This window comes from Alosa sapidissima, chromosome 3 (genome assembly GCF_018492685.1).
Source record: "Alosa sapidissima isolate fAloSap1 chromosome 3, fAloSap1.pri, whole genome shotgun sequence".
Taxonomy (NCBI): domain Eukaryota; kingdom Metazoa; phylum Chordata; class Actinopteri; order Clupeiformes; family Clupeidae; genus Alosa; species Alosa sapidissima.
Window position 1 is genome coordinate 12,938,707 of NC_055959.1, and position 24,726 is coordinate 12,963,432.

The 24,726-nt window shown below is 41.6% G+C and overlaps 1 protein-coding gene across 4 annotated transcripts in view; it reads left to right on the top strand.

The window, feature by feature from the left end:
• The first annotated feature begins 23,044 nt into the window (after positions 1-23,044).
• Positions 23,045-24,726, top strand: part of crhr1 (corticotropin releasing hormone receptor 1) — a 151,371-nt gene continuing 149,689 nt past the window's right edge. For all 4 annotated transcript variants that reach the window (XR_006030701.1, XR_006030702.1, XR_006030703.1 and 1 more), the window contains exon 1: positions 23,045-24,088. Coding sequence is in view for 1 of the 4 variants with exons in the window: in XM_042085736.1 (XP_041941670.1) it covers positions 24,065-24,088 (24 nt within the window). In the remaining 3 variants the exon portion in view is untranslated. The remainder of the gene's footprint in view (positions 24,089-24,726) is intronic.

Below are 24,726 nucleotides of genomic sequence, written 5' to 3' on the forward strand. Positions count from 1 at the left end.
ATCATGCGTGCCTCTCTCATCTGACCCAAATCTAATCACCTTGGGCACAAATGGCGTCATGGCCAATTAACGTGGCCCCACTGTTCTCCAGAGGGAAGTGGGTCAGGCTGCCGTACCTTCCATGATCATCATTATATTGACATTCAAGCAAACCTTTTCATTTCATACAGAGACCAAACATACATCTTCTTACTGATACACATACACACACACACACACACACACACACACACATAGATGCTGTCACCCAAACATCTTCTTACTGATACACATATACAGACACAGACTCACATACAGTACACACACCGCCCCCCACACACACACAAACAGACACAGACACACACACACACACACACATGCACATAGATGCTGTCACCCAAACATCTTCTTACTGATACACATACACAGACACAGACTCACATACCCCCCCCCCCCCCACACACACACACACACATACACACAGACACACAACCCCATGTTATGTCATGACTGAAAACCTCTTTTGCACACTAGTGACCTCCCAAAACTAGAAACGCACTAACCATTGTTACGAAAGCCCCATTAAAGTAGGCCATTAACCCAACAAAAGGACCTGTCAGAAAAAGGTTACTTTGTGAGGTGGAGTCCTTACTTGAGGATGAATAAATCTGACTTGGCCTGGAGTCTTCTGTGTTTCCCAGGTGTGTGTGAATTATTAATGGGGGAAGTGAAAACACGTGTAATAATTTATCATTCCCTGAGCGCTGTGGAGGATTGTCTTACTTTCTTTTTGGGATGGCACGGAGTGGGGACAGAGGTATTGTACAGTATCTTTTCCTGTCTCTGTCCTATATTAAGCCACAGACCAGCTCCATTTGTTTGGGGCGGTGACAGGGGAGAGGATGCGTGTTTGGGATGGGAAAATAAGGAGATGAATTGGTTTAGGTGTGGGTATCCGGTGTCGCCTGTTCCATGAGAGGATTAGCATCTTCTTTGCTGTCGGCTAGCCTCTTGGATTGGGTTTCCCCCTTGAGAGAAAGAGGCTGATGCCGCTCCCTGTCACTGTCACCAGTGTTTCCGGCAGGGCTAAGCCAGAGCGGTGGGATCAGACACGCAGCTCAGCTTTGCTTCTCAGTGTTTTATTTCCATGTGAAGCTCTCTGTCGCTGCAGCACCCATGCTATGCAAACAAACAGGCACTAGATGACAACAGATACAGTAGGTGTTAAGAGAAAGGAAGGGGCAAAAACGGGAGGAGAAATGAACAAATGTAAATACAAACAAACTCACACGCACACGCACACACACACACACACACACACACACACACACACACACACACACACACATATTGTGTGTGGTTTCTGTGCATTAGAAATGAATAAAACATGCTGGTGAAAGCAGCTGTGCGTTTCACTGCTACACAACTTCACAGCATATAATACGATAAAATTTGTGCTTTGTTTTTCATTTTTCATTCAGGTTTTTTTGTCTCTTTTTAATTTAAACCAAAATATCCTTTTGGCTCAGAATAAAGAAGTATCCACAAGCTTTTAAAAGATTACAGGAAGATTATGACTGTTGGACAGGGATTAGGACAGACATGGAGGAAGGCTTACCTGTCCAACCCTACCCTGGCCAGCGACTGACTCCGGGGTGGACCTGCCTCACATGTGGCACCGCTTCAGGCATCTCTCTGTGTCTCTGACACCTCATCTTTGTCAGCTGCAGACTGGGGCTCAAACATGGTGGATCACTCCTCCCTCACTCAGACACTCATTCCTTTTTTTCCCACTGAATCCGCTGATTGCTATTTATAGAGAAGAGCTGAGACTGTTATTACAACTTATAGATAGATAGATGGATAGATTGAGTGATAGATTGGTTAATTGATTAATTATTGATAACCATACAACCAACGGCAGTGGAATTTGGTTTTGGTACAGTGTGTTAAGGTCTGCAGCACATTCATACAACAATAGACATTATACACATATTACAGTTTTTTTCAATTGCTAACACACTAAAATGACAGTAAAAAAGTCTCCAAAAGTCTAAACACATTTTCTGCTTTACACAAATGACACTACATGAGCTAATTGGCCAATATATGCGCCACCTGGCCAAACACCTCAATGGTGAAAAATAATTTAAAAAGATGTTTCCACAGCATGTGTGTGTATCTGCAAATATTTCTGTGCATGTGAACAATCTGAAGAATTTTCTACAATTTGAACTACTACAATTTTAGTATTATGGCAAAGCATACTAAAGATGAGAGTGCTTTTTATTATGCCAAACAGTGTGTAGTTGGTTAGACAAAAATCTGGTAATATGAATGAAGTGTGTGCCATTTGGTATAACATTTCGATAATGTTATATGTAATTTTGGTTGCAGTGCTTCATTTTGCAGGATATATTAGGTATTTTGCAGTTTGGGTGTGTGGTTTTTTATGAATTGTATTAGTATTTTGATATTTTGATAAAACCAGCCAAGTTTGCAGTTTTTAGCAATTGAAAAAAAAAAACTGTAAACATAGGATGCACAAAGAAACACATATTGAATTAATACTTTTATTAAGGTGATTGTTGCTTGACCAGAAGTAATTCCACTGATGTGAAGCAATCGTACTAGTAAACCTGAAGTGAGCTATTGCAGGGTGGCTGAGTGTATCCATTAATTAAATCTGTCACAGATTTCCTTCTTGTCATGACAACAGAATGCTGTCAAACCAGCCATGTGTCTTCACTTAGGGAGCAGTTTCAAACCTATAAACCATTTTAGTATCACACATGTCTACGACCTCACTTGACCTTAATTTGCATCTTGGGACATACAGTAGTTTCTCAAATATGCTGAGCATGAACTCCAGTACATCCTACAGTAGTTTCAGAAACACAATAGTAGTTCTGCACTGGCCAGACCTCAATCTAAGCTCCAATCTACTCCAATAGACTTGTAATACCTAAAATGTCCAATACACAAAGGTCCTTATCATGCCCACTTTCACACCTATAGCTCTTAGGCTGGGCATGCTGCCCTCACTTTAACAATTAATGACCGTATCCACAGCACATTACTGGGTTGGACTGAGTCACTGCAGCCTTCCCCACACCTCAATCTATCCCAGAGCAAATCAGCACCAGATCTGGGCCAGATATTGTTTTGAGATGCAAACCATCTCCTGATGAGGTTGCCTACAGTATATCTCATTTTCTCTGTCTGCTTTCTGGCTTTGAACCAGAGTCTTGTTTCCATTATTTTCTAGTCCATTTAGATGCCATGGTGGATCTGAAAAAAATGATAGATTTTAAAATATAGAGTTCATCATGTCATTTAGCTGAGCACCATATAGACTTCAGGAATGCTGACTTACACAGAGTAGCTTTCATTGGCATGAGACAGATACGTTATCCAGTGATGAGTTGACGAGACAGTAAAATCTCTGCAACTTCATCTCAGAGCTGGATGCCTGTTAATGTAAATACATTAGGCCCTGTCTTTTATACAATGCACAGTAGCCAGACAAAGAGACTTGTGGGATAGATTTTATGTCAGAGAGTCAGACATCTGGCTTGTAAGACAACACAAACACTTTCGTTCTAAATAATTATTTGTATTTATTGCAATACATCAAAGGCTTAAATAGAACCTGTATTTTCACTGTACTCCATGTATACATGATCTGTCTTTTATGTTTCGGACACCAGACATTATAATCTCACTACAAAGACTGTTCTGGGATGCGAATATCTATCAGTTTACCATAACAAGATGTGGCCAGAGACTTTTATGAGATGTGTGTGTTTGTGTGTGTGTGTGTGTGTATGTATGTGTGTGCGCATGCATGTGCGAGTGCCTGTAATGGAGCATCTCATCTCTGACCCTGATTCAGTGAAGCGTGGCCCCCACTGCAGCCGTCTCTCAGTCCTTTGGGTGGTGACAGCCTCGCTCGTAAAACTGCGCTAAAAACCTGCAGGTCTGTGTGTATATATAGCACAGAGGCATTCACATATGGCAGAGAGTGGGATGGCGGGGGCCAGCGGGGGCTCGGGGAAGATTTGTGTGAGTAGCAGAGGTGAGCGCAGTGCTGCTAGTTAGCAAACATGTCCTCCGAGATGAGGATTGTCCTCTGAGGCATTTGTGGAGAAATGAAAAAGATTGATATCTGCCTCCCAAAAAGAACACAACATTCCAAATCAATTCCAGGTTTGGCACAGGCTCCCAAGGCTTGGAAGGTCTGGAGTGAGGCTGGGTTTTCAGTTGTGCACTGGGGTCACTGGTTCGAAAAATGCATTTGACTCTCGTGCTCTCCAAAACCTCCATTGCTAATTTATGCACAGCATTAAGTGTGTACTTCAGTGCCAAGTTACATTCCTGCCTGCCTCTTCTACTCACATGCAAAGACCAGAGGTGATGCTGAGATTAATGAACGACACACCTTCACTGCAGAATTCGTTTTAGGATTAGTCTACCTGAGCTGAATGTGTGTGAGAGAGAGAGAGAGTACTGTGACATTGCTATCTCAGCTCAAATCTAATTATACAGAAAATGCATGCAAAAATGTCAAAACAAAAAGTTCACCACATTGATGCTGTGTAGTATAATGTTTGATCGTGTCTCTTGCACTGTCTGTGTGTGTGTGTGTGTGTGTTTGTGTGTGTGTGTGTGTGTGTGTGAGCATGTGTTTTCTGTGTCACACCATCATTACTCCTGCAACCCAAACCTAATTATTTGGGAAACTCTTGTAAAAATGTTGACACAAAAGTGTAAAAGCCATCACCATGTCTGACATTAATCAAGAACACCTCGGGCTGAAGCAACATTTATTAGGGGTCATCTCAGATGATGTCACCTTGGTCTTCCAAAATTAGACACCAGAGAGAGATTATGATTGCTGAATGTCCATCATCTTCCACTCAATTGCTGTAATTGAAAGTTCACACAACATGGCTATCTTGTTGTCTCTCAGTGCCCTTCATAATTGTCCATAACAGTAGTTTTGCTCGTGTAGTATGTAGTACCTATCTGAAAAACCTACATCTCTCCAGCTGAGAGAGATAAAGAGATATGCATGTACAAACATACATATAATGATTACCTGAGTATCCGGATTTCGGTGAAGATGAAGAGGACAAAAATACTACAATGTTATAATCAGTTTCCCCACTAGTTTTGGCGTATTCTATTCTATGCAATCTCAAAGTGTAATCCCTACAAGCACAGGAATTATCATGTTCGTCATTCTCTATTCTAGTCAGTGGTGGATGTTGTATTTAGATTAGAATTCCCATTGCAGCATCTCAAACACACACACACACACACAAGATGCTGTATAGCTTTGAGGACTCATGATTAGAATATGTGCATGTGCATAATTTCTACCAGTAAGTGAGTTTGCAGTCAAACCAGTTCTTGTTTTTGTGACATACCGTATCTATGCAACTGAAGAGAACAAACTTCAGTGAAAAAAACAGTGATCACTGCTCTCCTAACCCATAAATTAGTCTAGAACACTTTGCTGTTCACATTACCCTGCCTACAGGTCTCTTTTCAGCCATGATGGCTCCCAAGCATTTTGTCTGTGTACAGTTTCCCTGTTAACAATGGATATGTCATGTAACTGTGACCTACAGTACCTGTGCAAATCATGTGCCCCACTACTGTACTTGACGGAAAAGTCGACAGGAGAGTGAATAAGAGATTGTGTGCACCTGCAAAATTGTGTGTGTGTGTGTGTTTGTGTTTGTGTGTGTGCATGAACAATTTCACACAATTACCCCTTTGATGTACTTATATGGAAAGAAGAAAGATTATTTTTCTTTTTTGCTAACAACATAGCACGTCCAGTAAGTAATAGACAGAGAGTAATTGTTCTGGAAGGATGGTGTCCCCAGTGGTTCAAACAAGTCCAGCATGGGCAGGTGGTCTTGCGTGTAGACACTGACCCCTTAAAGACACCGAGGAATGTCTGAAATGCGAAGCCCTCAGCTTATTTCCACTCCCCAGCGTGGGGGTCGAGGACCGCCCCTAGATCCTGTTGTCTGGGCGACAGAGGGGAAGTGTGATTGACTGCGGCCAATCCCCTGTGTCGGCATGCGGGTCTGCTGTTGCCGGAGGTCAGGAAGGATTGAGGCAATGGAGCGGAGTTTGTGCAGGAGAGGGGGCGTTGTGAGGATTTAGGATGTTGTCACCCATAGATGTCAAGACAGCATCAGATTTTCCATTGATGCTGACCTGTGTACTTCACACTCTCACACACACACACACACAAATGTACACACCTACATGTATATACACACACACACACAAAAACCACACACACACATACAGTATGCGCACACACCTACTACATCAGAGATAGGGACTTGAGTCCACCTCAAAAGACTTCAGACTTGACTCAGAATCGAGCTTTGTGACTCGTGACCAACCTGTATTTCATGCAAGAATTGCTTTTTTTAATCTACATTTATTCATGTATTTCTATTACATTTAATTTATTTGTGCATATACTTTGGGAAACGTATGACAAGTTGCCCCTTTGCCATAATGTGCAACATAGCCATAAGTGCTATGTGCACGCACTCACAGATGAAAAAAAAATGCATTGACCATGGTGAAAAGTCCTCCCGGAGTTGTGCCTTTTATCTTTACTTTCGGTTACAATAACTTTGTGCACAGTAGAAATAAGTGAACAGCTAGCTACATGCAAGGCAGCCTGGAAAATCCAGACCCTGTTAATCTAGAAAGATTAAGGGTCTGGCTACGAACAATGTAATGGCCCAAATCGAGGGGCGGCAACAAGCATGCGTTTGAAAATCTCACTGCACGCAATTGGATAACACTAGACCAATTTATTCTGAATGATTCCGGACTTTGACGTAATCGGATAACACTACAACCAATATTTACTCTCCTCCAACGTTGCAGCGCTGTCTTCATCAGTTTAGCTGGTTCCCCGGGATGCAAGGGGAAAAAGTAACGTGCATCATTGCTAGAGTGTCTCGCAGAGACAATTCCATTGTGCTCTCGCGAAAACTCTGGATTGCCAGGGTACATGCAAGGTGTGTGGCACCAGGATAAACTATGCTGGTTCAACAACATTTTACCAGGCATCTCAAAACGTACCCAGATAGATCAGTCACTTACTAATGTGAAAGAGACGTTAAATTTAGCATACTAGTGCAGTGCCCGTTCAAACATGCTATTCCTGTAGCTCAATTACATGCCTGCAGGTAGGCCTGCTTTAAAAATAGGATGAAAGGGAAAAACATAATTCCAGGTAAGCATTCAATAATGAATACAGCTAATATAATAATATAATAAATATGAAGTAAGCAGAATTTAAGCATGGCTGCATGTGACATTTTTTACAAGGCTAAATGCTTAGCCTATTGAATAACTTGATGATAAGGAAAACAAACCATTTTGTGGAATGATGCATCATCATATGAAATTTGCAATGGTGTGACTCAAAAACAGTCTCTGGTGGCCTATAAGTGACACCACACTCTGTCTGCCACTTGTTGCTTGTCACTGGTTATGCTTTGCATGTGTTGCATTCTGAGACGTTCTTTAATTCGGGACCATTATCGCTCGTTTCAATTTAGGACCTTGCAGTTGGAATTGTCGTTTGCTTATTCTAAGTCTAAAGACAGTCCAAAGTAGCCTGGGCTATTCGAAGTGTCCATTTATTGCACATTATTTTTTACGTCATTTTGAAGAGCCACGGCATACCATCATTTTATGCAAGCAAACTGCATACAGGGGGTCTTTATTGCTGAGGTCAGACATGTTAACACAATGTTGCACTCGCTTAACCTTTTACCCGTGTAACCTACAGTACACTGATCCAGTTCTGCCAAAGCCTTGCTTCTATCCTCACTGTACAGTGCTGTGTGGGAGGGGGAGTGGCTAGTGGCGAAAGCCAATATGCTTTTTTTTACCGATATTTACCGATATCTTTTGCATTTCTTATTCAAACAACGTCAAATTTGGCACTGCACTTACTCATGCCCGTAGCAAGACACCTGCCACGTTTGAAATCAGTCTGACAAATGGTCAGCGAGATATGTGTGCCGTTACAGGTAACAAGCTACCCATCGCAAAGTGTTGTGCTAATGCTGGGAACAGGTAGCATCTTTATAGTTGGCCATAAAGACTTTAAATAGGTTAATATTTCACCAGGTCCAAGGGCTAGAGGGATGTGTTAAGTAGCAGAAGATTAGTGTCCTAAGTTGGAGACCCAATGTAAATTCTGGATGTAAACTAAATTAAGCTAGCTCCAGCATGAGTGATATTTTTCCTGTCACCAAGTTCCCATCCACTCTTGGCTGTCCACATTTTATTTCAGAAAAAACACGATAGAAACATTGCCCTATTAGTTTAGAGCCATTTCCTCCCCACAACACTACACGTGTCAGATTTTATAAGTGGCAAGCAAAATGAACTACTGGGGGAAAAAATATTGAAACAGAGTTCTGAATCTGTGTTTCTTCAGATTGCATGGCAGTAGACAGTAGACAACATAATGTTATCCTACAACTGGTTTTGGTACAGTATGGATGGTAGCTACAGGACATGCTTTGAATTCATAATATTTAACCAAGGGCGTAGGTTTGGTCTCAGCTTTGGTGGGGACACATCCCCAACTCCTGTTGTCACAATACCAACATTAGTGTTTCAATACCAATACTAAGTGAAGAATCTCAATTTCGATACTTTTGCGTTTTTTTTACAACTTGATTTGGTTTGTGTGATTTGTGAGATCATTCACATCAGTGGCAGTCATAGAATTTGATTGTTATGTTGTTGTGGTATAACATAATGACTGAGCTAGGCTTAATGCTAACAACAGTAGAATGCAATAGGCACAGTGATGGCTCATGATGCAATACAAGGAACAATCATAGCCAGAATTTTGTTAAAAGCAGACCAAAGGTCAAAGTCTGGTCAATTGTGATAGAAATGCTGTAACTTTAGGCTTAGGCCTACTCATTAAAATGAACAGAGAGCCCACTACCTGTATATTGCAACCCAAAACTTAGACATGTCAAGATTTCTGAAACATGTAATATGTATTTCAAATACAAAATAGTATTTTGTAATTTTTATTTTATTGGGTTGAAGGAAATGGCTCTGTATTTTGTATCAAAATACTTTATTGGTGTGTATTTTTGTATTTTAAAAATACTGCAAAATACTATGTGAAAAACACAAAAAAAAAGTAGATACTACTTGATGAATAATTGGTAATTAGGCAACAATGGTTAATGTGAGATGGCTAATGTGAGAACAGCTGTGTTCAACGACATTCACAGCTTTTCAGTGACGGCCTTTGCTGAAGCATCAGTTCTGGTCTGAAGGATAAGTATAAATACTCTTTTGATCCCGTGAGGGAAATTTGGTCTCTGCATTTATCCCAATCTGTGAATTAGTGAAACACACTCAGCACACAGTGAACACACAGTGAGGTACCCACTAATCACGGCGCAGTGAGCTGCCTGCAACAACAGCGGCGCTCAGGGAGCAGTGAGGGGTTAGGTGCCTTGCTCAAGGGAACTTCACTTCACTTCACTTCAGCCGTGCCTACTGATCAGGGTTTGAACCGGCAACCCTCCAGTCACAAGTCCGAAGCGCTAACCAGTAGGCCACGGCTGCCCTGAAGCACTGAAGTCGTACGCAAGTAAAGATGAGCAAGGTTACCTGTGCAAGTTCACATAAGGACACCGACAAAGGCGACAATGTCCTTTTGTATCCAAGCCAATTAACAGAAAAAATGTCAGATATCTCAATGAACCACAATGACATCAATAGATGGTAAGGTGTTAAGTGTGTTTGAATTCCCTTCCTTGTAGCATCCTTTTCTGCATTGCACAGTGGGGAGAAGTTCACCTTGTTTAATTAAATAACAATTATATTTCCTTATTAGCTGCATACTTGAGGTTGTAGATATTAAGGCAAGCCAAGTTTCTCACATACTGGAAGTTCAAGATATACAGCCTTATGATTTTCTTATTCAGTTCTACACTGGACTTGAATTACGAAATTCGGCACAGATACACAATTATGATTTTGGCCTATTGATTATAATGTGGTTAATTGTAAGTATAAGTATATTTTAATCTCTGCATTTATCCCAATCTGTGAATTAGTGAAACACTCAGCACACAGTGAGGTGAAGCACACACTAATCCCGGCGCAGTGAGCTGCCTGCAACAACAGCAGCGCTTGGGTAGCAATGAGGGGTCGGGGTTCGAATCGGCAACCCTCCGGTTACAAGTCCGAAGCGCTAACCAGTAGGCCACGGCTGCCGAATTGAAAGCTCTGTCAGTCAAATTCAATATCAAATTTTTTTACTTTGGCCTTTTATGGGGTATGTATTGGCAGACAGCCCTGGTAACTTACCGTTGTCGTTGACACACCTGCTCGCTTGACTGCCACTGCAAAGTAGCCTGTGCATTGGCATTCTCCATGCGTGTAGCCTGCGTGTCAGATAACCCTGACGTTTCTTGTATTGTCGTGCTGGCTGTCGGAATGATCAGCAGTACAAATAAGTTCGCTAAAATATTGGTGGGGACAATTTTGTCATCTTAAAATTTTGATTAGGACTAGTCCTTAGCGTCCCACCCTAAATCTACCCTAAAATACATTGTTAGGGACAGATCAGGTGGTCAGAGACTTGAGACTTTGACTCGTGACAAAAGACTTGAGACTTGAACTTGCCCCTCAAAGACTTGAGACTTGACTTAGATTCGAGCTCAAAGACTTGAGACTCGACTTGGACTTCGAAAAAATGACTTGTGGACATCTCAGCTACATAGACATAGGGGAGAGCCGGGACAGTTGAAACACTTTTCAATTAAACGTAATTTCCAAAGCGATCGTACCACACTGAAAGCTAATAGTCCTCTGTCAAATACAAAAACCATTCAGGAATTATTACAACAAAAGTGGGACGTGCGTAATTTTTTATTCGTCCCTCCTGGTCGGGACAGTTGAAACAACATAAGGGGACGAATGAAACATACAGTTTAAGCCATATAAACGTCCCACAACTTCAAAATTGTACTACTTACAGTATCATGAATGGTACTCCCAAAAGGTGTTATTTTAGATAGATTGTTGCAGGGCTATATGTCTTTGTGCATGTCTGTTAACAACACATTGCCATCAACGTGAGGCGTGTATGAAGCGATTTACTTAAAATACATGGAGTTACAGCCTGGTCTGGACGTCCCGACAAAGACATATGTCACTACAGCTTGTTTTGCTTTCCATATAAACAAGCATGCGATATGAAAGTATGGGATTGTGGTGGAGAACACTAAATGGTCTACTGAATAAGCATTAAGTCGAACCTTTAAATGAAAAACGGTAACACTTTATAATCAGTGGCGGTTGCTGCTCTTTGGAATAGGGGAAGCTCTGATAAAAATGGTCAATTATTAAACTAATATTATCAGGGTGCTATATTGTTCTTTGAGGGCAAACATTATCCCAAAACCCAGAATAGACCAAACAGTAGGCTATAGAGTTGGCATGGCAGACATGGCAGCTTGGGGGGGGGGGGTTTAGGCTAGCCTTCTAGAGTTATTTCTCTGTGTACGTTCATCTGCCCTGCTGTGTTATTTTTAATCTCCCCTGGTGGGCTTTTAAAATTCAAGTAGTCTACCATAAACATTAGCATAATGTAGCCTACACAGTTATATAGCGCGCTACCTAACTTTGCCTAAATACACAACTTTAAGTCGCAAACTCTGTAACTCCACATTACAGTTCTATTTACAGTATGCTATTTACAAAGACAAATAGAAAGCGACTGTATTGCTCACAAATTATGAGAATTGGAGCTGCAACTTGCCTTGCGTCTCGACTTCATCTGCCAACACTGACGTTATCGCATCCCTTGAACTTGAACCACTTCCTGTCTGATCGCGACATATGCTGTCAATCAAAAAGTCCAGCCTCTATGACGGTTCCTCCAATCATCATACAGAAGCTCGGCGTCCGGGCCATCCCACTCACTCCCTGGAAATGACGATTTTGCGGCGCTTGTCCAATAAACGTCTAGCATTTCTGCACTGAGATCAGCCCACTCTGTAGTGCCATTGACATTCCAGTGAAGCCGAGCGTCTATGGGTTTTTTGCATGGTTTTTTGATGGATTGTGTCGTCACAGCAATGTATTACGGGTGCGAAATCACGATAAATGACCGGCAAAACCTTATTGCTGAACAAACTAGCCATGAAGATGAATATGTTTTCAGCATGTTCTATTTGTATTTTGTATAATTCATTAAGTATTAACAATAATGTATAAACATATTTTAGATATAGGCTTATTTACTATGAACAATCCCGCGAGTCACGTCTGTAGCCTGTCTGTCCGGGATGAGCTGCCCTCTGTTGTAGCTCCTAAAGAATAGATGCTTTCATTCTGCTGTAGGCTACGTTAATAGATACCGATATTAACTGTACTGTAGCCTACATTGTGTTTTTACAGACTAACTTAATGGGGCTGTGACCTCCTCTTTGCTCGGAGCTGTCTGCAAGTCATTCAAGCAATTCGGTAAACTCCAGGGGCCTCATGTACAAAGCTTGCACAAAAATGCTGCGTACGCCACTTCTCACGCTCACGTCCGGATGTACGAAGACTGACTTAAACGTGAGAATGTGCGGTCCTCCATGCAAACTTCATGTCTGGCGTACGCACATTTCCAATGTGTATCGTCAGTTGGACACTTGCAATGCAACGCAACAACATTAGTTGATCGCGAGTCTAGGCCTTTATTTGCACAGTATATTGTGAAACATGGGTTATTAAAAATTATAACACTTCGAAAGTACAGTGGGCATTACTTCGATTTGGCCAGCTTCCCTCGCGGTCCGCGCGCGGGATCACGTGGTATCACACGACTTTAATTTGTATTTTTCCAGTGACACTGCAACGACACTGCAACAACCCAAACAACCGGCAGATGTCTCTTATGAGCAGGGTGTCTCGTAAAAAGAAATGGAGCCTGGAAAACCCTACACAGACTTCACTACAGACTTTATCAGACTGGTTTAGAAATAATTTAATAGCCAGAAATATGCATGCCCTGCCCTAATAAAGAAATATTTGGTTAACTGTGAGTGAATCCCGTTTGCAGCCGTAGAAGAAACGCAGGACAAATGAAACATTCCGGTTTTCTCCGAGTGCAACGATGATAGACAGACATCATTTGGACAAAATATAGAGCATATTAACCTCCGTTGCTCAGCCAAATGCCTTCCTGTTACGTCCTGTTATCACAGAGTTACAGGCGATTTTTGATGGTCACAAGTTTACTTCATTAGCGGTTTATTTTTTTGATTATTAAAGAGTGTTTTTCATTTAAAGGTTTGACTTCGTGCTTATTCAATAGAGCATTTAGTGCTCTCCCCAATCCCAGACATTCACATTGCATGTTTGTTTGTAATGGATGCAACCGCGAGATACACGCTTGACGGCAATGAGTTGTTAACAGACATGAACCAAGACATATTAGCCCAGCAGCAATCTATCTAAAATAACACATACTTGAAGTACCATTCATGATATGTTGTCAAATATTGAAGTCGTGGGAAGTTTACATAATTTAAGCTGTAGGATGTTTCGTTATAGGTACTCAATGGTGCTATTTCACACGCATTAAGCATTTCACACCCTATAGCGACCCCCACTCACCGGGGCTAAGTGAAGCCTACAAATGGAATGTCAAGTAACAGCACAATCCAATGTGTGTCTCAATTGTCCCCCGCTGACCACCTCACACATTTCTCTAGATTTTGCAACGACCTTACATGACACAATGCCATAAAATATGCCAGTTTTTAGGACACAGAATAATGTTTGGAATGATACCAGTTACGTTTAACAGTAACATAAGTGTAATGAGCTATTCATTGTCGAAGGTGAAGTGAAATTCTTACTTTGGAAAACAAACATTTGCCGATATCATTGGATGGGGGATACTTGTTTATTTTTACGTAGCCTACAATGGCCAGTTCAGACAAAGCCGAAATTACTCCTTTTGAAACAATGAGGTGAGCAGGCCGCGCATTTGTATGGTTATTGCTTGACTTAAATCCCAGAGAGTAGGCTACCGCACCCCACAGTGATGGGCCTAGCGGTCTTAAGCGTTCAGTGTGGGGTATAAACAAGCTGAGAATTTAGCGGTGTCACGTCTGCCTGTCACAGACGTGGGGAGCTCTTTGAGGTTTGGGATAATGTGGTACAGTTACTACAGTAACAGTATTTTATTTTACTTCTTATGGAATATTTTTTTTCACTTTTATAAAGGCTTTGTTTGAATGCTGTTGGAACAAATAGTAGTTGATTATAAAGGCAACTTTCTGTTGCAATATTCTGTGTGTTCTGGACTGCAGGTAACTTGTTAAGCCAGTTCTCAAACTTCTTCTTTCATTCCCCACTTTGATCAAGGGGGCATTGACTGATGATAGTGGAGATAACGTGTTCTCCCGAGGCCTTTGCAAGTCAGCATCTCCGACGGTAGTCTACCTTAGGCTTTAACATTAACTTTGCAAAGTTAACTTGAATGCATCAATTTTGAACAAAGTTGTGTAGGCTACACCGCGCCAGTTGTAGTCTGCATGAACAGTTCTTGCACAAAACACTGTTTTGATTTGCGTAGTTGCGTTACCCCCAACACTGACAATAACGTAGACAGCAAATTAAGACATTTGTTCGTTTTGTGGAGCGGCACCAGTAGGCTTTCAAAAGCAGATTTCGATTTTCGTTACCACTGTGAAGCCATACCCAAGTAGCCTAAATCGAGGTAATGCTTAATTATGCATGATTTATTTTGTTATTGAATTCGTAGGCTGGGATTCCTCTCCGCAACAATTATGTTTAAAGGTAGCCTCCTGCTTTTTCAGAAGGGGCGGCAGGCAGGCTACTGACAGAGCGATGTACAGTGGCAGAGCGACGCACAGTGGCTGAAAGTGGTACTAAAGTTTCACGCAGCTTCACGCCGCGTAATGCGCGACTGAAGTGGCCATTTGAAAGTAACGCCCACTGTAGGCTAGGCCTATGTTTCTATATAAATGGACATGCAACATGCTCAAATTCTACTAAGTTATGCAACAACCTATCTATAATGACAACTGTAGACTTATTAGAGGATACGAATTAAAAGGGAATGTGAAACCTATAGCCTACACATATAGATAGAATAGATAGGCTGACTAATAAGCGCGGATATAAGCTACTTCCCTTAGTGTGATTGACTGCATAGGATACTTTGACTTTCCTCGAGTAAGCATTCACATTATTGTTGTCACACTTGTGTGCAAATATAGGGATATAATCCAGAAATCGTAATGTTGTGGCGATGTGGCCTGGATCAACTTTGTTTATTCCACTTCGAGTGCGCGATGCGTGGTAGCCTACTTCGATACGATTGATTTAATGTTTTTTTAATTAATGCAGTTGTGTTGTAATGGTTCAAATGCATCAAACCCAGTTATGCAAACCCTGTGACCTACAGTACTTGCAGACTGATCAATAATTCTGCCTCGGTCTCTGACCCTATAGCTAGCCACTGCTACGCGCTGCCACTACTGTTTTTTTTGTTATTAATTACAGATGATAAAGACGTAAGATTCTTGCCATTTCGTCGGATAAACACTTCTACCTCGCATTTGCTGGAGATAGCCTAAACTTTTTTTATTAATTTGATGATTTCAATTATTAAACTTTGGAGCAGGTTCCGGTATGAGCGGTGCCGAGTGAGGTCGCACTTTCTTGAGCTCCTCGTCAGAACTTTACATTTTGTATATATTAGCTATATTAAGATGAATCAATATTAACTACAGTATACCATCTCATTCTACAATACGTCTATCTCGGTTACACCACGGTTTTTCCACTTTTTTGCGTCGGATACATATACTTTTTCTTCTAACGATGGCTTCATCCCAGCAAAAACGGTCTGCTGCGCTAAGTGCTAAGACTAGAAATGGCGCCAATGCTAACAACGACCAGGAGATCAGCAGTAGCGACTCATCAAACGCCACTATTCTACAGGCGATTCAGTGTCTTAAGGACGATTTGCTTAAGAAAATGGATGAGAACACTAAGATGCAGTCTTTGGAGCTGAAGCGGGAAATTACCCTGCTGCGAGAGGAGCTAAAAGGTAGCATTGAACAAGTTAGCAGTCGGACCAAGGCACTGGAGGACGCAGTGGAGAGTATGCACACAGCGTGCAATAACCACTCCGAAGCCATCTGAAAAACTAGATGACGAGGTTCAGCAGTTGAAACGGGCGGCCGTTTCTATCAACAACTTTTAAACTATCTACTGTCTATCAACAACTTTTAAACTATCTACATTCAGCTTTTAAACAGTCTACTTTTAAACTATCAACTTTTATTAAGCTATGCAACCACCGTGTCTATCCTAGCATCACCGTAGTAACCATCTCTGTATTATCTGTTTTAACTATACATGATATTTTACATCACAGCTTTAGCATTTTCATGCACTGGTAATTCCTTGGAATTGCATTTCTAGTTATTATTATAATTTATTTTATTTTTGGTGGTTTTCTACCTGTCTGTATTGTCAGTTTGTCTTATTTCATGTGTGTGTAAGTTTGTGGCATTTCTGATACATTGATTTCGCTGAAATGTATTTTCATTCATGCTTACGCTTTTACTATGTCAATGTATATGCAATTGATTGTGTGAAACTCAATAAAAATAAATATAGTAAAACTTTGGAGCTGGTTCGAGTATGAATGGATCCACAAATGAGTTTTCATTTCATTAATATTGCGGGATAGGCCATTTTGTCTTCGCGGAGGTCTGCACTCTTGAGTGGCCTTCTAGTTAGCATATTAAAATGAGTGTGATTGAGGGTGGAGAGAGGGTGGAGTGTAATGCTCGTGCATGTACGCTTAATTTCACGTTAATTGGGATGTACAAAGAAAGGCTGCATGGAATGCTGCGTACGCACAGTTTCATACATCAGGATTTTTTTGTGCGTACAGTACGCTACTTTTCAGGTTTGCACGTACGCAGTGTTTAAGTATGAAATCCACACAAGTCTTTGTACATGAGGCCCCAGGTTGCTGTCCATAGAGGACTGGTTGGCTGCTCTGGTCGAAAAACTGTGCGGGAGAGACAAGTAGAGAAGAAGGGTGCACAATCCCATTGTGAGAAGAGAAGTCCCATTCTAAGAAGAGAAGACGGGTGCACAATCCCAAGCTTGCGGGAAGAATATGTTCGATGACTGCTAGCTAAGCTAAAAGTACCCTAGCCTAAAACCAAAGCTAAGAGTAGCCTAGTAGCCTTGCAAAAGAACAAGTGAGCAGAACCAGTGTAAGTTGCTTTATTAAAGTGTATTTTTTTAGTCGAACGAGAAGAAAGAGGGTAAGACTTTTTTTGGTGACTATTTTCCAGGTGCATTGATAGATGTGTCGTGTCCCTACGCAGTGTATCGCACAGTACTGATTGTTTTTATTAATTGTTTTTTACAGCTGCTGGAATCGAGACAGAGGACAAAGTTTAACTTTGGAAGTCCGCCACCTTAGACTTGATGTCTGATGAAGACGGCGTTGGGTGTCTGAATGCATTGTACGGTCGCCGTCCTTTAGTAGCCCGGAGCTCTCTGAACTCTGTGCCACGCACCATAGGCGTCTACAAAACGCGCCTGCCTCAGAAAGAACCGCCAGTTACAACACCGAAGCGGCAAACAGCCATTTCACGGAGTTGTAACTTTTGGGCTGCTCGTGAGCTACCCATATGTTGTGTGGGCAGATCCTTGTTTTGCACATAGTTGTGTGTTTGTTTTAATAAAGCTCTTTCTTTGCATAAACATGTTCCTGGCAAATGTTATAAAATAAAAACGTATATACGTTTTTATTTTATTATTGTGGTTTACATTTATTATGAGCCAGGGTGACCAATAGTGACAGATCTGCCAACCAATCACGAGTGATTTTTCTCGTTTGAAATTTGTGGTTTCATCTAATACTGAGTAAGGATATTCAAGCCAGGCCTGGCCAGGCGCGGTTTCACTGCATTCATAATTAGAGTCATTAGCACTCTGCGAGCTCCCCACATACGTTATAGTACGGTTCCGACAATTTGTGGCACAGACAAATGCGACATTCTCGGGTTGCAAATTGTCGGCAACTGCCGAAAATGAGGGAGTTTCAACTCAACTCAGCTGTCACATTGGTTTAAACTCAACTCAAACTTTTGAGGATTATTTCTCCTTCAGTCTTTGTCACGGTGAAGAAACAGCATTCACAGAACTGGAAATTGCTCTGAGAAACCCTTACAATTACATGATTTCACCAACGCTGATGACTGGCTTTCATCTCTCTCCCCATAGTGTGCCTGTGGCCACCCAGGAGTGAGTGTTAAACAATGAGACACAGTAGGAATGGGTGAGCAAATCCTACTCTGAATTTTAAATCTGTTCTCGCTGTCTGGGGGGAGCAGGTCTACATTGCAGCTGCCTAATGACATTTACAGCAAAGAAGACAAATATTTTCCAGAAAAGGACCAGAAAAGTGTGAAATCTTCCAGCAGTTTCGCATCATTTCACCCTTTTGGCCATAAAATCAACCCACTCCGGGCCTGCTAGCCTGCTACTGCCCCTCATGGCTCGAGAATAACGCAACAGCACTTGTTCAGGTAATCAGGTGCGGGTCCAGCTGCATACAATCAGGCGCTCCCTAAACTATTCCTACACATCCTGTAATTAATCGCTTTTGAACCACACTGCTCAATTCTCTTCAAGACAGTTTACGTTCTTGGTGTCTGCTTCGTCCAACAAACTGAAGTCCTCTCACAGGTGCGAAAACAGCTCGACTATTATAAGCCGCCGCGGCCAACAACAATCACTCTTTCATTCTTCAGCGACGTCGCTTGAAGTTTCCCACAAGAAAAATACGGTTTTGCGAGCAAGAAGTAAGGCGCAGATATCGGGAGAAGTAGACGGAACAGGGGAGATGGGTGTCATCGGCTTCAGCCTTTGCTGGGGAGGAAGATGACTGCCACCGACTCTCTCTTTTTCTTTCTATACCTCTCTATTTTTCTCGCTTTTTCTGTCTTGTTTGTTTTTTCAATAAAGGTTCTAAAAAATAAAAAAAATCTAAAAAGCATGTCTGAGTCGGTGACCGCCCAGATGCGGAGGTGTAGTCGGAGCTGCGGGATGTGGATCCCCACTCTGGACCCACACCTGGGGCCTCATGTACAAAGACTTGCGTGGATTTCATACTAAAACATTGCGTACGTGCAAACCTGAAAAGTAGCGTAAGCACAAACTGAAACTGTGGTACGTAGCATTCCACGCAGCTTTTTTTTGTACATCCCAATTAACGTGAAATTAAGTGTACATGCACGAGCATTACACTCCACCCTATCTCCTCCCTCAATCACACTCATTTTAATATGCTAATTAGAAGGCCACTCGAGAGCGCAGACCTCCGCGAAGACAAAATGGCCTATCCCGCAATATTAATGACAATGAAAACTCATTTGTGGATCCATTCATACTCGAACCTGCTCCAAAGTTTAATAATTGAAATCATCAAATTAATAAAAAAAAGTTTATCTCCAGCGAATGCTAGGTAGAAGTGTTTATCCGACGAAATGGCAAGAATCTTACGTCTTTATCATCTGTAATTAATAACAAAAAAAACAGTAGTGGCAGAGCGTAGCAGTGGCTAGCTATAGGGTCGAAGACCGTGGTAGAATTATTGGTCATTCTGCAAGTAGGTGACAGGGTTCACATAACTGAGTTTGATGCATTTGAACCATTACAACACAACTGCATTAATTAAAAAAAACATTACATCAATCGTGTCCAAGCTACCACGCGTCGTGCACTCGAGGTGGAATAAATTAAGTTGATCCAGGCCACATCGCCACAACATTACGATTTCTGGATCATATCCCTATAATTGCACACAAGTGTGACAACAATAATGCGAATGCTTACTCGAGGAAAGTCAAAGTATCCTATGCAGTCAATCACACTAAGGGAAATAGCTTATATCCGCGCTTATTAGTCAGCCTATCTATTCTATCTATATGTGTAGGCTATAGGCTTCACATTCCCTTTTAATTCGTATCCTCTAATAAGTCTACAGTTGTCATTATAGATAGGTTGTTGCATAACTAGAATTTGAGCATGTTGCATGTCCATCTATATAGAAACATAGGCTTACTTTCGAAGTGTTATCATTTTTAATAACCCACGTTTCACAATATACTGTGCAAATAAAGGCCTAGACTCGCGATCAGCTAATGTTGTTGCGCTGCATTGCCTCTAAGTGTCGTCAACTGACGATACACATTGGAAATGTGCGTACACCAGACATAAAGTTTGCGTGGAGGACCGCACATTCTCACGTTCAAGTCATTCTTCGTACATCCGGACGCAAGATTTGTACATGAGGCCCCTGGTCGGCATAAGCTGCCTCGGTGTCGACCATGCCCGGGCAGCATTGGCGGTCCCCGAATGCTGCCTGCACTGCGAGAGGTTAGGGCCGAAAGCTGTCATATACCGGGCACGTGTGCTTGAAGAAATGGCAGCCAACGGCCTCCCCTCCCAGCTTGCCCCTGGTGATGCGCTTGATTGAAATCACGTTGATCTTTAGTTTGATTGTAATTTTAACATTGTTTCAATATTCATTTTAGTGGAAATACCATTGAAATCCCATTGATCTGTAGTTAGAATTTCAACGTTGCTTCAATATTAATGAAGGGTGCAAAAGTGATGTACTGTAGGCATAGCCTAGAATCAATGTTGCAGTGCGACGTTGATTCAATGACTTTAACATTGACAAAGTAATGTTGATTTAACAGATTCAATGACTAATTGTTATCTGGGTGCAGAATGAGCAGTCATCAACACCAACTAAAAGCCCCGTTTTGCAGGTAGCCTATTGCATTGCATACAATTAGGCTTTCTCTGAACTACATTATCCAAAGGCCAGCTTTCGTGCTTGTCACAACTTCAGAACAAGCTGGAATATGAACGCAAGTTGAATCATCCCATAGCTTGTTTAGATGAGCCACAAGCTTGCTCCCGTGTTCTAGGCAAGCACCCAACACTACCGAAACAGCTGCTGCCCTGGTGGCGTCCATGTTCTTCCCCACAAAGACAAACGGGAACGCTATAAGTGGTACATTACGTCACGTTCGCGCGTAGAGCAACTCAAGCGGGGGAGTGTACGATACATATGGATTGCAGCAAATGTCCTTTTAGGCAAGTCCCTCCACTCGACGGCCATATTGTAACGCTTTTTGGGCACTTATCGGGCATCTATTCCGGCAGACATGAAAAAGTTTGTTTTGCATTTTATGTTAATATATATGTTTATATTTTCATGCACTGGTAATTTCCTCGAAATTACATTTTCTAGTTTTTCTTTGATATAAAGGCTGACATAAGAGACATATGCAAGTATTGTGACATTATACTCTCAGATGGGTAAAAATCCCTGACTGTCCTGAGAAATACAACAAAAACAAGATATAGCATGTATAGGCCCTTATACAATGACAAATCACAATGCCTAGGTCTCAAAGGATTAATGCTTAATGCTAAAACTTACCAGAAGTCATTATTTAAAGGGTTATTTTTCAAAAGCTACTAACCTTTTTAGGTGGCCAGTGGGGACGTTTTTACGTCTGTGCCCATGGGACACAAAAGGGCATGTATTGTACACAGCAGTATCTGTAGTATAATTGCTTGAAAAAATAAAACGTTGTTAAGGTCATTTAGATTGTATTTAGACACCCCCCCCCCACCCCACCCACACACACACTTAAAGCACTGGTGTTATTTCATCATTAAAAGGCAGAGAATTAAATTGTGAATTGGTTAAACAAAAGTATTTATTCACATTGCTGAAATGAATGCAGATGGCTCATCCAGATGATAGATCCGTATGTTTTATTTCAATGCAATTATGCAGCACTAATGGACCCTGAGTAAAAGATATACACCTCCGTAAAGTAACGTAAGTGCTGAGCTCTAGATGGATGACCCCGCACTATGCATTTCACTTTCACACCCTTTTAATAAGAGCGGATGTAAATTGCTTCACTGTGTGTGAGTAGAAGTTTCAGAGAGGGAAATTACTCTTTTGGCACAAATGTGCAACAGTGGGAAGAGAGCTTAACATATTCGATGCAGGCTGCCTCATACTTCCACCAAGAGGGATATTATAACTGATGTAATACTGTAAGGCACTTTTCAAATCACATCCCAAAGTACCTTTGCCTTTTGTGTTTGGGCATTTCTCAGGTCCCTCCATATATGCACAAGGATTTGCCCTGATTTGCTTATGGTTTTGCAACTGCTTAACATAAAGGAGGGAAACATGTAGGAAGGAAAGTGGGATATACCGGTACCTAGCCTACTGCAGGAAAAATATTGAAACCCGACTCCTTGTAGGCCTTTCATCTCAAAGTGAGTTCATCCAACTAGAAAAGAAAACAAGGTGTATTATAATTACTTAAGAAATGCTATGCTTTTCAGACCATTGATACTGGAACTGCAATGAGACCAAAGGCTGCCATGGCTCTTGCTAGCTGGTAAAAATATATTTTTTGTAATTGTACATAAAAAATGAGCTGAATTAGATTAAACAGGTGCAAAAGTGGGTAAAACTGGCTACTGAAGGGACATTTCGACAGCAAAATAGAGAGAAGATATTGGTTTGCTTTTTGCACTCCCAGTGTCTCCTAATCATCGAAGGATTCTCTTCCTTCACACTAGTGAAAGACTGTTTACCAAAATGAAGAAAGTAAAGGACTGACAGAAAATCAAAACAAAATCAAAACCTGTCGGGAATCAGCTCCTAGAGCAAGCGAAATTTTGTTCAACACCTTATGTGTTAATGAACGTTAGAAAGACCGCTTTTACAATACCAGTAGCGCGGCGAAACGAGTAACCAACCCGCTGCGAGGTGATGACGCGCGCATGTTCAGCTTGGACTGTGGTCTGTGTCCACATGCGCGCACGCGACACAACAGAGTGCCGCCGTTCAGTCAGATCGCAGACCGTCAGGGACGGCGTCAAACCGGTCTGCCGAGCACTAGCTGCCAAGCAAGTACCTGCCTATTATTTTGCTCAAGAAAAGAGGGAGAGAGAAAAAAAACATCCACCTATTCGAACGCATTCGAGTCGAGCTATATTTCACCTTCGGATTTGTATTTCTGAATACATTTTACAGTATTCACAGAATGAACTGCTTTCGCATGGGACCATGGGACGTCTGTCAAACCCATAAGGAAATTGCTCACCTGCAAGTGCATTTGAAAGTATTTTAAAAACTTGAAGTATTTTTAAAAGTCGTTCTTTTCGAGGAGGACTATTATTCCTAAAGTGGATGTGACCGCGTGCGAGTCAGTGCGAGCGTGTGTGTCGAGGTGGAGTGTGTGAAGGAACAGTCGAAGACGTCAAGACTTCAACTGCCCCCTAAAGTTAACTGGAAATTGGACTGTCATTTGGAAAGCAGCTTTTGACAAAGTAGTCTAATGAAATAAGGTCCCATTCGTGTATTGTGTTTTATTCAGTGAACAGGCAAATATCTGCTCTACACAGAAGGGAAAGCTGCTACAACATGCCTAGGAGCACTATGGCATCTTTGCCCATTCATCGTGGATGTAGGGTATTCGAACAGAACTTGGAGTGTAAGCCTATGCTACATCGCATTAATTAAGACATCAACTGACTGTTAATGCTTGGTTACACCGGACTAATGTTTTGAACACATTTCTTAATCCCTCTCCTGCCTTCATGTGGTCTGGATCTTGTAAAAAAATAAACTAATTCAAGCTTAATATCCAGTCGCCGGAAAGGCATATGATAATGGCATTATATTGCGGATCAGGAGAGGGACAAACAACATCAATTTATCAGTCGTCATTCCAGAAGAGAGGCGTGTGACTGCATCGCCTCAGTCGGGTGAACTGGGCATACGGTGTCCTGGAAAATAAAATCTGCCTTACCCTTACGGCCGAAGACAGCTGCACTTTGTGGAACTCATCAAGTCTGCTGATAATTCGGAAAAATGTATCCCATCTTCACCTCGCAGGTGAGTTCCAGAAACTACTTTTCTGTGTACAGATGAAATGGCACCAAAACAGTGCAATCTGCAAATTGCAAACTTCAGACATGAAGGACTAACTAGGCGAACACGACAGGTTTTGTTTACCTGAATAATTCCTTCCCCTTTAGCTTTTCTGTCAGCTTTAGTTTACACTCACTGAATGTAGTTTAGCCCATGGAACACGTGTAGGAATGTCATATTCCACTCAACTAAAATAGAAGGATGTATCATTAAATCGTACCATGTAATAAACCATATCAATTATTGTGTAGTGAATGCCGTTTCTAATTTAAATAATTCACGTGTTTTGCATATGTTGGAGATGCTTAACAAATTGCGTCAATATCCTGCGCAAATCAATTTCAACTTTACTCCCAAAAAGGATTTTAAAAATTCCACTTCACCAGATTTGTATAAACGAAAAACCCATTCTTCCCAAACGTTTGAGTTAGATTGAAAGTGCTGCCTAACTGTTAGTGAGATAGTGACTCAGCATCTCACATCAGGCTTGTAGGCGTGCGAGAGATGTTGACACAAAGCACCAGATTCTGGAAGGGGTCCCACCGAGTGTGTTTGCTATAATTGCCTGGACTCCTGAAGCTCAGCAAAATAGCATACATTAC